General features: G+C 39.6%; 1 protein-coding gene across 5 annotated transcripts; it reads right to left on the bottom strand.

The window, feature by feature from the left end:
- Positions 1–900: 900 nt before the first annotated feature.
- On the bottom strand, positions 901–14,624 carry thoc2 (THO complex 2). 5 transcript variants are annotated; one of them, XM_079566594.1, is made up of 39 exons: positions 14,425–14,610; positions 13,765–13,820; positions 13,589–13,680; positions 13,461–13,512; positions 13,280–13,350; positions 13,089–13,210; positions 12,825–12,958; positions 12,526–12,686; positions 12,367–12,459; positions 11,898–12,059; positions 11,626–11,798; positions 11,350–11,545; positions 11,244–11,279; positions 11,036–11,166; positions 10,841–10,942; positions 10,340–10,424; positions 10,154–10,247; positions 9,984–10,064; positions 9,795–9,891; positions 9,539–9,656; positions 9,281–9,460; positions 9,045–9,209; positions 8,702–8,977; positions 8,479–8,620; positions 8,211–8,368; positions 7,993–8,121; positions 7,724–7,855; positions 7,468–7,652; positions 6,441–6,613; positions 6,253–6,355; positions 5,818–6,161; positions 5,689–5,747; positions 4,284–4,319; positions 3,879–4,001; positions 3,737–3,803; positions 3,506–3,651; positions 2,895–2,971; positions 1,753–1,803; positions 901–1,675 (listed from the first exon to the last, which is right to left on the bottom strand). In XM_079566594.1, exons 1-38 carry the CDS (start codon positions 14,487–14,489, stop codon positions 1,776–1,778), a joined length of 4,644 nt encoding a protein of 1,547 aa, XP_079422720.1. In that variant the 5' UTR covers positions 14,490–14,610; the 3' UTR covers positions 901–1,675; positions 1,753–1,775. The 5 variants fall into 5 exon arrangements, 3 of the variants coding, with proteins under 3 accessions (XP_079422720.1, XP_079422721.1, XP_079422719.1); XM_079566595.1 differs by having other exon boundaries at positions 1,757–1,803; XM_079566593.1 differs by having other exon boundaries at positions 902–1,678; positions 1,757–1,803.
- Positions 14,625–15,001: the final 377 nt, after the last annotated feature.

Below are 15,001 nucleotides of genomic sequence, written 5' to 3'. Positions count from 1 at the left end.
CCTTTTGTAAGTGGAGTTGTCTTCATGCATGCAACACAGAATATGTAGCCTACATTACAATAGCCTGAGTTACACTTAACACAAATATATTTAAAGAGGGGGTATTGTGCTTTTTTCAATCACATAGCACCAGTCTATAGCACACTACAATGATGACCAAACCTTCTGTTGGTCTGTAAATGCAGTAAATTAGAATCTCTGACCCTTTCCGACACGCCCCCTCCACACGCTGTCTGTGGCATCAGTGGGGAGGGGGTTCTGCTATGGAGCAGTGGTTGGTTACTCGGCTGGTGACGAAAGGTCGGAGGCGTCTCCAGGAGGTGGGGGCGTTCCTAGGAGGACTCAGGCAAACCTATCCCTAAAATGGCTGCCATCAGAGTTTTTACAGATTACTCAAAAATACATGAATGTGCCAAGTCAACACTGCAGGCATGTTTTTAATGAGGGAATGACATAACATGATGTAAAGCTTGAAAAAGTATACATTTTTTGTACCTCAGTATTTTCTCTTTATCAGTACCTGTACATTTTGAGATTGCTAAATCACTGATTCATTAACTTTTGGTTGACATTTCTGAACAAGAATAAGTTAAATGAGCCAGTTTAGTTGTAACCTACCAGCACTGTACCATGTGATAGAATTATAACCATGGGCCACACTCGCACCTTGAGGTAGTATATCTCCATTACTACTCCAACTGTACAATTGTGCACAAAGGCTTGACTGGTATGGCAACGTTTTTGGTTATCCAGTCTGGAGGTCGATGAGACATACAAAGATGGTAGGACACGGGATGAATGGGTGGTGGGAGAAATCCTCTGTCCAGTTTTTTTTTCTTTCAGAAAACGGTCTTCAAAATAATAATAAAAATCACATTGAAATTCTGGGGGGGAAACATGACAACCATTATTAAAGTGACACACTAGGAAAACTATCATTTATTGAGTTTTCATTTTGTATAAAAAAAAAAAAAAGTACATTGAATACAGCAGATAAAATTTTCAAAAGTCATTGTAAAACAGTTATTTTGGGTACAGGGCATCAGGTCTTTTGTCTTGATTTTTTTCTTTACAATTCTACATTTGAATCAAAATTGAACTGGCATTTTTTTTTTATAAATTATATAAAACCTGATTAACATAAACTCACAAAAGGACACTGTTGGGGTGAAGAAAAACATGTGAAAAAGCAATAACATGATATGGAGTTCATGTTACCCTTTATTGTACACAATATACACACTGGTCCGTGTCTCATTTCGCTTGCATTAAAAGATGAAGATAAATAAATAAAAAAAATATCTATGCATCTTTAAAGGATGAGGTAAGTGAGTATGGAACGCGTAATAACGCCAATAAAATGGTTTTAAGCAGAGCAAGATAATGTGTACAGAAACTACAAATCTTTTGAGCAAACATACCAAATCCATGAACAGACGTTACCAAAAAGAATTTCATACAGTAACCATTTCACAAAATGGGCATTCTAATCCAACGGACATGGCATAACATACCGTATAATAAAAAGATATTTTAAATGGGTTACTGTATATTCTAACAGCTGTGAGGGCAGGATTCTTTAAAAAAAAAAGGCAGAACTCGAAGCATGACTAAATAACACCGTACAGATGGAGTTGCAGTCATCTTGATGGGAAAATTAACCGCTTCACCAGTTCTGCTGCAAAAAGCACAGAAACAACGATACTCAGCGATTGATGGGTTAATTCACAAGTGGCAACAAGAAAATATTACTGACCTCCATTACTTTCTGCACATCATCTGTGCTTGTCGGAGGATTTATGAGTGAGAGTGTTAAGGCATACACATTTAATCCATAAATGAAGGTGCGTTAAACATGTAAATACATCGCTTGCTGTCAATCTCAGTAAAACTGGAGTCGCATAGTTTTCTCAGAGAAATGCATTTAAGATCAGGGTCTCGCACTACACAAGTGAACCTGGCTCATTTACAAAGACTCATGCCTAATGCTACGCAACGCTTTCATGCTTTCACAAAATAGAATCAATCCTTTTCGGTGTATGAGCGTCAAGTGTCTAGTGCATCTTTTAGTCAAAACATTAAAAATATGTTATTGCTGTAATTGTGCAACTACCTTCAGTGCAACGCCTCTGGTGTAGTTTAATGTTTGAAGGGTTTCTGGCTGTGGTGCACCAGCGTCACAGTGAATCAAGCCTATGATGGTTAACCTTACACCTGGGTAGCCGCACTGAGGTAACGGACGCTCACGTACATAGACGCTGTGTCCCTGGTCTGAGGGTCCACACTTAACAAGTGACAATCGCAAGTACAAAAATTGCTGTCACACAACTGAAGCCACGTTCAGCATCAGACATTATCAAACATAAGGGCTGTATATAGCTATTTATTATTCGTACGGCAGGAGCACTCAAATGCATTACCTTTATAATAAAGTAGAGCAGTAAGGTAACAAGTTACTTTGCAAGTGGATCAATTAAATTAGGAAACTTAAGGCTAACCAGGGAACGGCGTGGTTGGTAACTGGATGGGAGACGGTTTGGGAACACAAGGAACCCTGGGAGAATGTAGTGAGTGAGTGAGTGGTAGGTGGTGGTGGTGGGAGGGGCGGATGGCGCAGACTGGTTGCTTCGCTTCCGTCAGTCTACCCCAGGTCAAACTTTTCTGTAATCGTTGACTTTCAACAATTAATGCGTCCAGTGTGAAATGTACCTGACGAATCCTTTCATTTGCAAGAAGAGCCTTTCTGATTTTCAGTCATGTTGAGTCTTTCCCAATCATAGAAAAAATGAAATATCAATAAACTCATTTAGCGTGGCCTCAGCTTAACTGCATTTTAGTGTCGTTAACACATGATGAGCCACATTCATGCAAATTACTGTTCAGTTTAAGGATATTGCTTTTTTTCTTCTTTTCCACCAGTGCTATCCCTCTTTTCTTTCTTTTCAGATTTGTCTTTGTCGTGTCTGGACTCCTGAAGAAAAAAAAAACAGAAGACTTGTTTTGATATGGAAAAAAACAACACATATATAAAACATTTTCGAGTCCAAGTCCCCAAGAGGCTCTGACAAATCAGAATGGTGGATGGCTAGAGTAGGGCTTAGTAAAAGATAAAAAAAAAAAACAATTTTGATGCAATACTCAAAAGGAACCATGTCCATGATGAGAAAATGGACTAATGTAGTGTATGCTTTATGGGGAAAACCTCTCTGGACCGGGACAGCAGTACCATGCAGCGGCCACTAAACCATTAATGAGCAACAGATTAGAGGCAGTGGTCACTTATTCAGTTCTTATCATTTATGGAATTGAATCATGATAAAAGCAGAGTCATGTCCAAAATCATCTGAGTCAGTCACAAGACCCAGAAATGACTCAAAAACAGATAGGTTTGGGATTTAAGCACTACATCTCTAGGCTGGGTGAAATAAAATGGATCAATATATACAGTAATGGTCAAATAAAAGTAATCAAACACAACTTAAAACAACACTTGTTTTTAACTGACCTTTTTGCCTCCAGTGGAAGTTCGTTCAGCTTTCAAAGACTCGCCCTTCTCTTTGCTCGAAGACTTTGGCCTCTTGCTCTTCTCTTTCTCAGTTGAAAGTGGAGAGTCACTCGAAGGACTTGTGCTCTTGTTGGTCTTAGAGGAATCTGCGGTGACAGTGATTAGACGTGAGCTGTGCATATAATAAGGACAGAGTGATTACAAACTAATGCTTATTGAACACAAACATACTGGTTCCATTCTCGTCTTTCCGACGCTTGGCTTCCAGGCTTGCCTCATGGTCGTTGACAACATAGTCCTGAGAATAAATGATCGTTCTGTATCATAAAAACTGTAAAAGTATAATGAATGTGTAGTTGTAAGAAACACAGACCCTTTTCCTCTCTTTTCGATCCTTTTCTTCCTTCTTCTCCTTCATTCGTCCTGGTGACTCTTTCTTCTCCGGGTCCCTCTCTCTGCTCTTGGATCGGTCGACTGAATTGTAGTTGATATGTTGCTACAGTGGCATGTAAAATGAAAAAAAAAATAAAGTAACACACTATTATTTTTTAACTGAAGTAAATAGGGTCAATTTAAAAAAAAAAGCAAAAATACTTCAGATAATTACTTTTTCTTTTAAAATAAAATGTTAAGTAAACTGTTAAATAATCTCACATTAACTGTTACATTGAAATTGCGAGCTTATGGGGAGGAAGGGTAAGGAGAACTACACAGCAGTTAAAGCTACATATATTTGCAATATCCACCAATGTTATCAGCACTGAAATCTAGCTCATACCTTGCTTGTGGTCTCCTTGAGTTCGGTGCTATTGTCCTGTAGGGATGAATGGAGATGACACATGAGCTGGGAGGGGGTGGGGTGGGTGGACAGCAGTAGTCGGAGAAGGGGTTGGGGAGAAAGGGAGCTGGTGCTGGTCAGATCAGCTGCAAGTCGCTCCCCTTACCTCTGACCTTCAAGGACTGAGGTTTTCACATTGTTATTACAAGAAGAGTTCAAAGACTCAACATGTGGAATGTACTCATTGAAGTGGTAAAGTCCTGAGTTAATAAAATACTTCATAGATCTAAAGACTACAATCTAACTTAGAAGTCTGAAATTTGAACAGACAGGATTATAAAAACGTGCAGCAGAGCTGATAGTTATATACAACTAAAGTGCAAGTGCTATAAATTGTGCCTACAGCAGTGTGCCTGTGAGTGCAGGGTCAATTATTCAGTACAAGTGCCCTACTTACAATACTTGATTGTGGCTGGAACTTACAGGTTAGGAACGATAAGACACTGGGTGCCTATTTCTCTGGTGGAAGGGACAATTAAGACCTATAACATGCTTCCAGTGGTTTGGGCGAATCTCCAGATGAGTCAGGCTGCGCCCACACTTCCCTCTTTCTCCCTCTGTGTAGGGTCAGGTATTTGGATCATTAGATGATTGTAAAGCTGCAACATTCTTCCACCGCTCATCTCGGCTGCTGGTAAATCCAACACTGTTTGCTTAGAGGTAGTACGACTGTTGATAGCAACGGCTGCTGGTGATGGGGTAGAGCTCAAAGGACCAAACTGGACTCTTGTTGGGTGAAGGATGACTTCAGGCCATTGGAAACAAGGAATGATTGGTGCCAAAGCTGCAGTGCAGGGGCTCGGGGACACCAGCCAAAAATTAGAGGTACATTCTCGGACTCTTCTCCGTTTGCACAGGGTGTAGAAAAAAAAAAACTATAGCTGTAATCAGGAACTCTTCAACCAGAAAAAGGACCAAAAAGGGCTAATATAAAAAATAGTGCTTCCAAAAATGCAAAGAACGAAAAAGCCAACATGATACAGCAAAAAGATGTTTGCAGGTGAAAAAAAAAACAGTTGAAGAAATGTGTGTGAAAAAAAAAAAAAAATCTTCAAGGCACACTTCCATTACAAAAATACAAAAATAGAAATATTTAAATATCAAAATATTCCATATATACAACATTCTCTTGACTAAGTCCTGAAGCGGTGCCTCCATTCCGCAAAACTTAACGCTGATGTCCATGTAGTAATTTACATCTTCCGTGGAGATAGAAAGGGAATCCAGACACTTGAATGCAAGAAGGCTCCTCGGTTTTCTTCTGAGCTGCTGGAATGTGCAACGGCAGGGAGGGCTCCAGCAGAGAGAGTGGAAATGGGCACAGCCTTCCTCAAGCCATACTAACCTTAACAGACGAGGAGTGGGATGGAGAGGAGTGGCTGTCAAGCTTTCTTCTTTTGTGATCTTTAAAAACACACAAAATTCAGTTGAAGATAAAGCATCAAATAGTAATTAAGACAAAAGGGTTCCTTACCCCTCTCAGATTCGGCTGACTCAGATCTAGGAATTGTCATCTTAAGGGATGTGGCTGCAGTGATGCGGTCTTTCTCCTTGCTCTTGGATTCCCTGGGCACGTCGGGCTCTCCATTGCCAGCCTTGGAGTCTTTGGCGTTCTTGTCCTCGGTCTTCACTCGCTCAGCCTTGGGCGTCTTCTCCTTACCCTCGCGTGTGGCCCGCTCCTCTTTCCCCGTGCGCTCGTCTCGGTGCTTCTCTCGCCTCAGTTCACTCTTCAGCTCAGGAGTGCTGCCCGGGGTCTTCTCCTTCTTCTCTTTCTTCTCTTTTCCACTCTTCTCTTTATCATCTTTGACACCTTTAGTGCTGCAACAAGCAATTACAGTATTGAGTGTTTTCCGCAAACAGATGAAAACAAAATCTATCCGTCCACAGTCTCTGTAGAGGCTGTACCTACCTATTGACAGCACCATTTCCATTGCTAGTGGTAACTTTGGCTGTTGTACTGTTGGCTTTGCCGACTGGTTTCGAGGTCCCCTGAGACTTCTCTTTGCTCCGCTCTGAGAGGGAGTAAAAGCAACAATTAAACTCCAGTAACACATTTATAAACACAACACACAAGTATAGTGATTAAAAAACCCTGACCTCCATCTTCAGATGCTCCATCATCAGTCTTGTTTGTGCTGGTGGCAGGTTTGCCCGAGCCTCCGGGACCGTTCTGTTGACCGGACGGAGTAGCACGTGCAGGCTGCTCTTTGTGATGAAACTCATTCTCTGGAACCATGTGCACCTTCTGGATTTTCAAGCGACCTGAATAACTACCAGAAGCAACAAAGATTTATACAAAGCAAACACTCATTGATGACAGTTACAACATAAAACAATAAATAGGACTAATCTGTACTCATTGAAAAGAGAATCATGATCAACGCTAATGAGATTCTACTGTTCGTGGTCTTGTACCAATTTTTTTTAAATCTGTTTTGAAACTGTGACAGAGGAAGCTCATGAAGCTTAAATTGTTAGCTGAGATCCAAACCTTCCTGTCACACTTCTTGAATGCCAAATCTTCACATTAGAGGCAATTAAAAAAAAGTTTTTTGTTTATGATCAAACAATGATACTTTTTCTAATATGGATCATAGGCAATAGACTTTTAAATAAATCTAAGCTTCATAAAAGAAAGCTTTAAATTCCAGTACCATTTAACAAGACAATAGAGTTATAATTGCACAGCTCTACAATACTACATTCCAATACACCGCCAAAACTACAATACGCATCCTGATACACACCAATACAAAGTCCACAATACAATGCATGTCCCATTCATCTTATTAAATGCTGTTTAAGTGACTGACTGAATGAGTGTTTATCATGCTGAATGAGGTTCTGTCATTTAAGACTTGTATTGCAGTATCAATATTTATTTAGTGGCACAGCGGTTAGTGCTCGTGCTTTACAGCATGTTCTCCCTGTCCGGTTTCCCCTACCACTAAAAAAAAAAACGTGCAATATGCCAGAAAGACTGTTTTTGCCTGTGTGAGTGGTGGTGGGAGGGGCCGATTTACTATAATTTACTTGAAGGTTCCAACATGTAATAATTTGTAGGTCAATTTAATATAATACACAAGCTCATTAGAAAGCTGGACAGCACACAATGCTGTGTTACCCCATTGCTAAGGCATAAAGGTCTGGTCTCTTGTCCTTCTCTTCAAGACAGATCTTGTGAACACGGCACTCCAAAGCTTGGCCCAGGTTCAGGACTTTTGGGTAGCAAGGCAGGATCTTTGTGAGCACAATAATAATATTTCTTATGTGCGTATAGTCTCCTGTCTCCAAGCAGTGTACTGAAGCCTGTAAGACAAGTAAGCAAATCATTGTTATTTAGTTTTTGGGTTAAAATTAAAGTAGTTTGAGGAACTCACTTTCGTCAGCATATAGTGCCATTTGTGTACTACATGTCTAAAGTTCTCATAGTCCAGCTGATCAGCCTTATTCCCTCCATCAAAGCCCGTAGATCTAAAGATGGTTACAAAGCCAGGATAATTGCCGCACTCCTGAAATCACACAAAAATAAATTTTTCATCAACACATGGAAAAATTGACCATAACTTGAATTTTGTACTAAAATAGTTTGAGTTTAATTTAATTCAATGCCCCGCAGAAATCCTGATTAAGAAATAAAAAAAATAACCTTTTCATAGGTAGCTCGGTCACTATGCCAGCGAGTCACAGTCTCCAGCATACAGCAAAGGAAACGCCCAAAACGGTGAGACTCGTTCTCTGTGCAGCTGGCCACTGTGTAGATAATAGCTGAGAAAACCTGCATAAATTACAATTGCACAGTAGGACAATGTTGAAAAATAGAAAAACTTGTAACGTGATCTGACTTTAGGCGAGGGCTTGACTTACCCTGTCGTAGCATAATAGGGTGCAGAAGTTGGGAGTCTTTTGCTGGTGAATTAGCTCAACAAAGTGAGCACAGTACACAGCGTCAATGGATGAGAAGATGCAGCGTGGAAAAAGACAGAGTTGCAGGAACTTGGTTATGGTTTCATTCTTTGTTGATCCTTTTGAAGAAAATGTTATATTAAAAAAGAAAAGCAATTTAATTACAAGTCGGAAATATTTGTCAAACAACCACTCCATTTTGAAACACTCGTAGTTTGTGACAACTTACTTGCCAACAGCCAGTTATCTTTCTCCAGTTTGAGGCGATGGAGCACTCTTTGGACATGTTCAGCCTGCTTTTTTTCCTCCTCTTGTAATTTTTCTTGTAACGCGGTGCAACGCTCTTTCTCCTTCTTTTTCTTATTCATCGGCTAGATACAAGTACAACTGTGATCAGAGCAATTTAACACAATAATATACTGTAGAGATGGGCAACTATTGAAGATGCTTACAATTTCAGGGTTGTCCTCAATGGCTTTAATCTGGACTTTGAGCTTATTGACCTCTCGCTCATAAGCAGCGTGTGGCACAGCCAGGTCATACATAGAGAGGGACCAAAAAGTCACATAGAAATGAGGGCGCATATCTTCCCACACTCGAGTTGCATGGAGCGAAACAACGGCTTCATGAACTGGGCTCATGACTTGGTCACAGGCTGCCACATATTTGTGTATCTTTTGCTGCTGTCGGTTGCCCTTGTCTGCTTTCTTTAACTCGTCATATTTGGACTGTGAATACAGAAATATCAAATAATCTGCAAAACAAATACTGAATCTCATCATTTGTTCTACTTACCAATATGTGATGAGCGTACATGGGCCTAGACAGGAAAAATGCAGCGTCGTGAGGGGTGTGGAACTGGTTGCATAGAACATCAATGGGGGGAACACGCTTAATGTAGTCTTCAGTGCTGAGGTTAGAGGCCAAAAAGCCTCCAAATTGGACCAATGTGTCATGGCACTGCAAAAAATATGATTAGATTAGGTTATTGGATCATTTCCAATCAATTAATTGATTAATTTATGATGTACCTGATCATAGAGATGACCAACAAGTTTCAAGTGATTCTCTCCACCTTCGAGGAAAACTACACCGTTGCGTTGTTGCGCCATGAGTAAACACAGTGGCAGTGCCAAATCATGTTCAAGCAGGGCATCTTTCAGACGTTGTGATGACTTTTTTGTATTTCGTATCTGACCAAAGTAGCCCCCCTGTGGACAAAATATGCCAAGTTGAAGCTGCAATATACTCCAGTTTTTTAATTTGATCAAACCGTCTTCTGTCTCTACCTCAGCCTTCAGTTGCTCTCCTCCCGTCATGGCCTCCAGCTGTTCCGACGTCATCTCATCTGTTATCTCGATCCCGGCCATTTTCTGCACAACTTCTTTCAGGATCAGCAGATCAAAACTACAGCAAAGGAAGCAGATAAAGGATTAGTCAAATGCAGGTATGTATGATGAACAAAGTATACCTTACCTTTAACAGACACTTAAAATGATCCTTAAAAGGCAATGTAGCAATTTCAAATAATCTAAACAAAGTTACCTTTTTCCTGCCTTGAGTTGATTGGTCACATACTGAAGAAGTCCAGCTAACTCTATTGGGTATTTCCTGAACACAGCCCCACAAAGACTTGCCAAACCTAATACAAAAAAAATATATATTGATTAAAAATAACAAATAGGCTTTTTGGATATAATGATGGTGTAACAAAAACTATACATGTATACTAACTTTGTAGCCAGGAGGAGATGGTGGTGTCATCGTGCTTCATCTTTTCCTTTTCAGGATTGGCTAGAGCCTCTATTATGCAATCTGAATACGTAGTCAAGGATAGTTTGGCGGTGTAAAGCACACACATTTTTAAGACACATATTAACGATATATATTAAAAAAAAGGATACAGGCCAAAACATCATAGTTGAGTGATGTGAGGAATTTCAAAGAGTCGACGACAGGGACAATAAGGTTATCATACCACTGGATCTGCGACAACATCTGTTAAAGTGCACAAAATAGTTACAGCAATTACCATTAAAACTTCCATCCTTTTTCTGGGAACATCCAACTGCTACCATATATGTACTTACATAATCAAAGAGAATTGTGGGATTGCTATGGCTCAGCTTGCCAATCTGTCTTCCAGACTGTTTAACATTCTCTTTGGTCAGACGTCTAGAGCAAAAACAAGAACACTACAATATAGTCAAAAGTGTCACGTCTGGGGAAACAAGTGTGTTATTCTATATCCTGTACAAGAGCTTTATCAGATCCTTCAGCTAATCCAACTTAGAATTCTCTCAGTATAAACAAAACAGCCCTGAAATCCTTGGGGTTTTTTTGGTTTTTTTTTAAATCCTTCTATCGCATTAATAATGCTGCTCCACCCATATTGAAAAAGATAATTTTAACTTTATTCTGAACAAACAACCTGAACAAACTGTGCCATCCTAGTGTGCACTAGCCGGAATAATTGTTAAATCTGGCACAAAGCATCATTTCTTTAAGATTAATGTATTTTGTACATGGTCCCAGGCCAGCCAAATAAACTACACTAAATTCAGAGGCTCAAAATATCAGCTCACACTTACTTCATTATATATCGGGCCCTTTCGATGGTCTGAGCTTTGACCTTGACCAACAGCGGATGGCTTAAATAAGTCTCATTCTTCCATTGTCCATATAATCGGTACCTACAAAAAGAAAAATAGTAGTTTTATGCTTGATTAATAATTTATTGCATTAGGACCGTTGCACATATAGACCGTGAGGAGTTTTCCTCTCACCTGTGCTGGTAGGGGAAGAGTTTGAAAAGACCCCATAGTTCCTCTGACATACAAGCGTTGCACTCCATCAAAGACAGAGATGGCAGTAGCACCTGATCTGAAATGCTGAGGAAACAACTCAGAAGTGTTTCCTGTAGTGAGAAGACCGTAACAAGATTAGATTTAAAGAATGGCCAAATGAAAAATAGCATTAAAAAAAAAAGCTCACCAATCTGTCTTTGTCAGACTTGGTATCATTTTGGTACTACAAAAAGAATGTTTCATGTTAGTGTGACTCTAATGAGCATGTTCAAATGCTTGGTGTTATACTCTACCTCTTTCATAAAACCTTTGCCCAAGCGCACAATCTTTGCGAGAAGGACAGGGTCATGGGACAGGTGAGGACCAAGATAACCAAGCATGCTGAAAGTGTCCCGTCGCAGGTCCTCAAAAGTCTCAGCAGGACGAGGGGCACGCTTGTTTCTCAGCGGCTGCATCACACGTCCTCGCGCTCCTTTGGGAACACCAGCCCTAAGTAATCAATGAGAAAATATTATAATAAAATTGCAAAACTTTGAAATCGGTGCATGATGTGTCTGGTGATACTTTACCTTCTGTATAGTGGCTCCACGGTTAGGTGAACAAGTCGGCAAAGTGCCAGTGCAATAGCCTTGTGAGAAGTAGCATAGAAAGAAGGCATCTGGTCCATAATACACTTGGAATGTGGCCAGTCTCCAATTCTAAGCAATGCTTCCAACAAGCCAAGCTTTTGATTATCAGGGGGCTGTGGGCATAAAAAGTGAGAAGTCCAACATATTAAATTAAACTTTAATGCATAAACATTAGCGTCTAGGATATACAGCTCTTTTGATACAGAACATACCTTTTCATTCTTGTCGTCGTCTTTGTCCTTGTCTTTGTCCTTATCTTTATCCTCGTTTTTCTCTGAAGGAAGGACAACCATCACCAGCTTGCGGGCGATCTGTTTGGCTTCTGAAATGTCCCGTTTATGTTCCTCTATAATGGCGGAATCTAGTGGCATAAGCTAACACAAAAGATGGATAGATTGTTGATGCATTTTAACAATGATTCTCAAACTGGTTTGTGTGCCATTGGTGGTAAATGCCATTTTTGATCTGGTGGTATTTGTCAAATAGGTTAACTATTTCATGAGGTTGTACTATGTGTGGTGAGTTTGAGAACCACGGTCAGTATATGAACAAGCAAATCAATTTGATAAGATATGACTTTATTGATCTCGCATTAGAGAAATGTACTTGTTACATCATCTCTCAAGTGGGGGTGCAAAATAGACAGGAAAATGTGCAATCAAGTAACTATACAGGACTTACATGTACATAGAGATCTTCCAGCTGTATTAGGTTGTGGTGGAGTAATGCAGCAGCAATGTGATATAGTGACTTGGGCGTTTCCTCATTTGGCTCCTAAAGGCAGAAACTGAATGTAATCAAAATAATACATGCAACTGTTGTCAAGAGAGAAAAAATTACCTGATAAAATTTAAACTTAAATCCGAGGATGTGGCATAGTGTGAGAGGCTCACACATGTATGACTTGATTAGCGACAGAAAAAACTCATCCTGGTCCGATCGACTCTCATAAACCTCTAAAATGATGTCCAGAACACGATTTGGATCTAAATTAAAGCACCCTGTGGAACAGGAAAGTGAAATTGTTACCAAGACATGCAGTACCAATGGTCAGGTCACAAAACGTACCTTATTCTAAAGATATACAAGTTAATTTAGATCCACATTTCTGTGTGTAAAGAAGATATAATTTCACCAACCTATGAGGGACTTGATGCTTTCCAGAACTATGTGGCTAGTGATGTTGCCTGAAAGGTCTTGTCCCAACTCAGTTATTAATTTAGCATATCCCTCATTTTCTTCTCTAAGCAAGTTAAACTTTTGTTGTTTGTAGCTGAAAAAAAACAAAAACAAAACTGTGAGCATGGTTAAGAGAAGTTATATTGGAAATTTAAGATGTTTCAGACATGTTATCTGTACTGGAATCAACACACGTTAGTAGACTTATAAACAGCCACACTTACAAAAGTTTTGTCTTGATTTTCACAATTTTCTGATTAAACTGATGGGCCTGCTTTATTAGTCCGAGAGATTCCAGGGTTTCTGGGTCAAGCCTTTCTTTAAGAATGACTTCTGGTACAAAATTCTAAAAAGGAAAAATAAATAACTTTAGAAGGCGCTTATTACATCATAATTTAAACATGTGATTTCTTACCAAACATGCTAAAACCAGTTGAGTGTAGTGTTCACGTTTGTTCTTTTCTTCAAGTGCACTTGTCTCCAAATCTAAGACGAGCACAAAAAGTTTACTACAAAGCAATATTTACATTTTTGTACTAATTCACAAAAAGAGTCAAGACACACATACACATAAATAAATCTAAAATGGAAATTACCCAATATACTGAAAACATCAGCTAAAATTGATGACATGTCATCTCCGAGTTCCTGTAATCAAAATAAATTTGTCAGGGTGGAATACTACAAAAACAACTGCATTATTAACATGTTATTTCAACTTCACCATCATTTCTCCAAGGACAGAGGCAACAAGATCCACTTTGAGACTGCCCAGCACAACATGAGAGCAGAGCTCGTATAAAGCAGCCTGTATGTCTGCAACAAGCCCACGAAGACAAGGATTAGAGTTAATAAAAAGAGAAGAAAACCAAAACATTTATTTACTAGAAACAATTATACCTTTGATTTCACTTCCATGATTAGTTTTCTCTGTCAGTTCTTTGCAAAGCTGTACGCTAAAGAAAGAAATACAGATTTACACAGAAATCTGTCAAAACATCCTTTCACTCACAGTTACTTTTAGCTAACAATGTAACTACAACGCAGATGCTAGATGCTAACTCTCCTGACAACACAAAATGGTTCGTGAAAGTTTAATTTTCATTTTCTGATTTGGTAATGTCCTATCTCGAAACTAACACCCAACTTAATGGGATAAAAAAATAAAAATAAACGCAGTTAGTCACGCCAACGTCCATGTTTACAATGATGCTGTTGTAGCAGTTAGCTTGTAGCATTTGACTAATACAGCTAGCAGCACAAGGTTGCTACAATTAGCTAACAATGCTAACTCAATAAAATCCATGTTATAAATAGGGTTGGAGATTAAATGGATAACATAGAAAGGATCTGACCCATTTCTTCGTATATCTAGCCATTATATAAAGAATCTAAATACTGGTAGGCCTACAGGGCGATCATTTTGCTTGACATCGAAGCTAACATTAGCTGTGAAATGCACGCTTCTTCAAGGTGGTTCTACGTCGAAACATTTAATAATCGGGATATTTAGATCAGGGTGAGTGGGAAAAAAGCCTTTGCGTGTGTACAAGTACTCACAATTCGTGTTTTCCTGATTTTTCCCAGTTTTTGATCCATTCAGCAGGGAGGAGAAGTGTCGCCATCTTCCATACACACTGCCCGGATGTATCTATCACGGCGCACAGAGGGTCAAAATGCGGCTTAGCTAGCGATCCGCTAGCGATTTGCTGTTGCTAACTAAAAAAAACTAAACTTTGCCAAGATCCTGATTATGTAGACTTCTTTCAGTCAGTTCGATGAGACTCAAGAGTATACTCTATATAATCTAAGCAACTTCCCCGTGTGGTTTGTTAAAAGGTTTGGACATTTTTTAATTTAAGAGCAAATAGGATCTTCGACATTGCAAATTAGGCTAAAGCAAAATATTGCACACTTGCAACTCAATATGCTGCTGCTGCTATGATAGACATGTTGTGTTGCTTTGTTATGAAATTACAAACAGAAACTCTAACTTCAGAGTCGTGCATCAGACCTGCATGCAACTGATACACACAGGGGAGAGGGGCAGGGAGGGAACGGGGGGGAGAAGGGGGAGAGAGGGGTGGGCGGGTGGTTGGGTCGTTGGGAGGTATGGCTACATCGTTGATCGCTATCT

This window comes from Gobius niger (assembly GCF_951799975.1).
Source record: "Gobius niger genome assembly, chromosome: 11".
NCBI lineage: Eukaryota > Metazoa > Chordata > Actinopteri > Gobiiformes > Gobiidae > Gobius > Gobius niger.
Note: the sequence above shows the minus strand (reverse complement) of the source record. Positions and strands in the feature narration are given on the sequence as shown.

What these genes read in the sequence shown, in the direction of transcription:
- thoc2 (XM_079566594.1), bottom strand. Translation starts at nt 14,489, where the DNA reads ATGGCGACACTTCTCCTCCCTGCTGAATGGATCAAAAACTGGGAAAAA. An exon ending in ACCGAGCTACCTATGAAAAG is followed by an intron (nt 7,856 to 7,992) that starts GTTATTTTTTTT and finishes GTGTGATTTCAG; the next exon opens with GAGTGCGGCAATTATCCTGG. An exon ending in CTTCCACTGGAGGCAAAAAG is followed by an intron (nt 2,972 to 3,505) that starts GTCAGTTAAAAA and finishes TTTTTTCTTCAG; the next exon opens with GAGTCCAGACACGACAAAGA.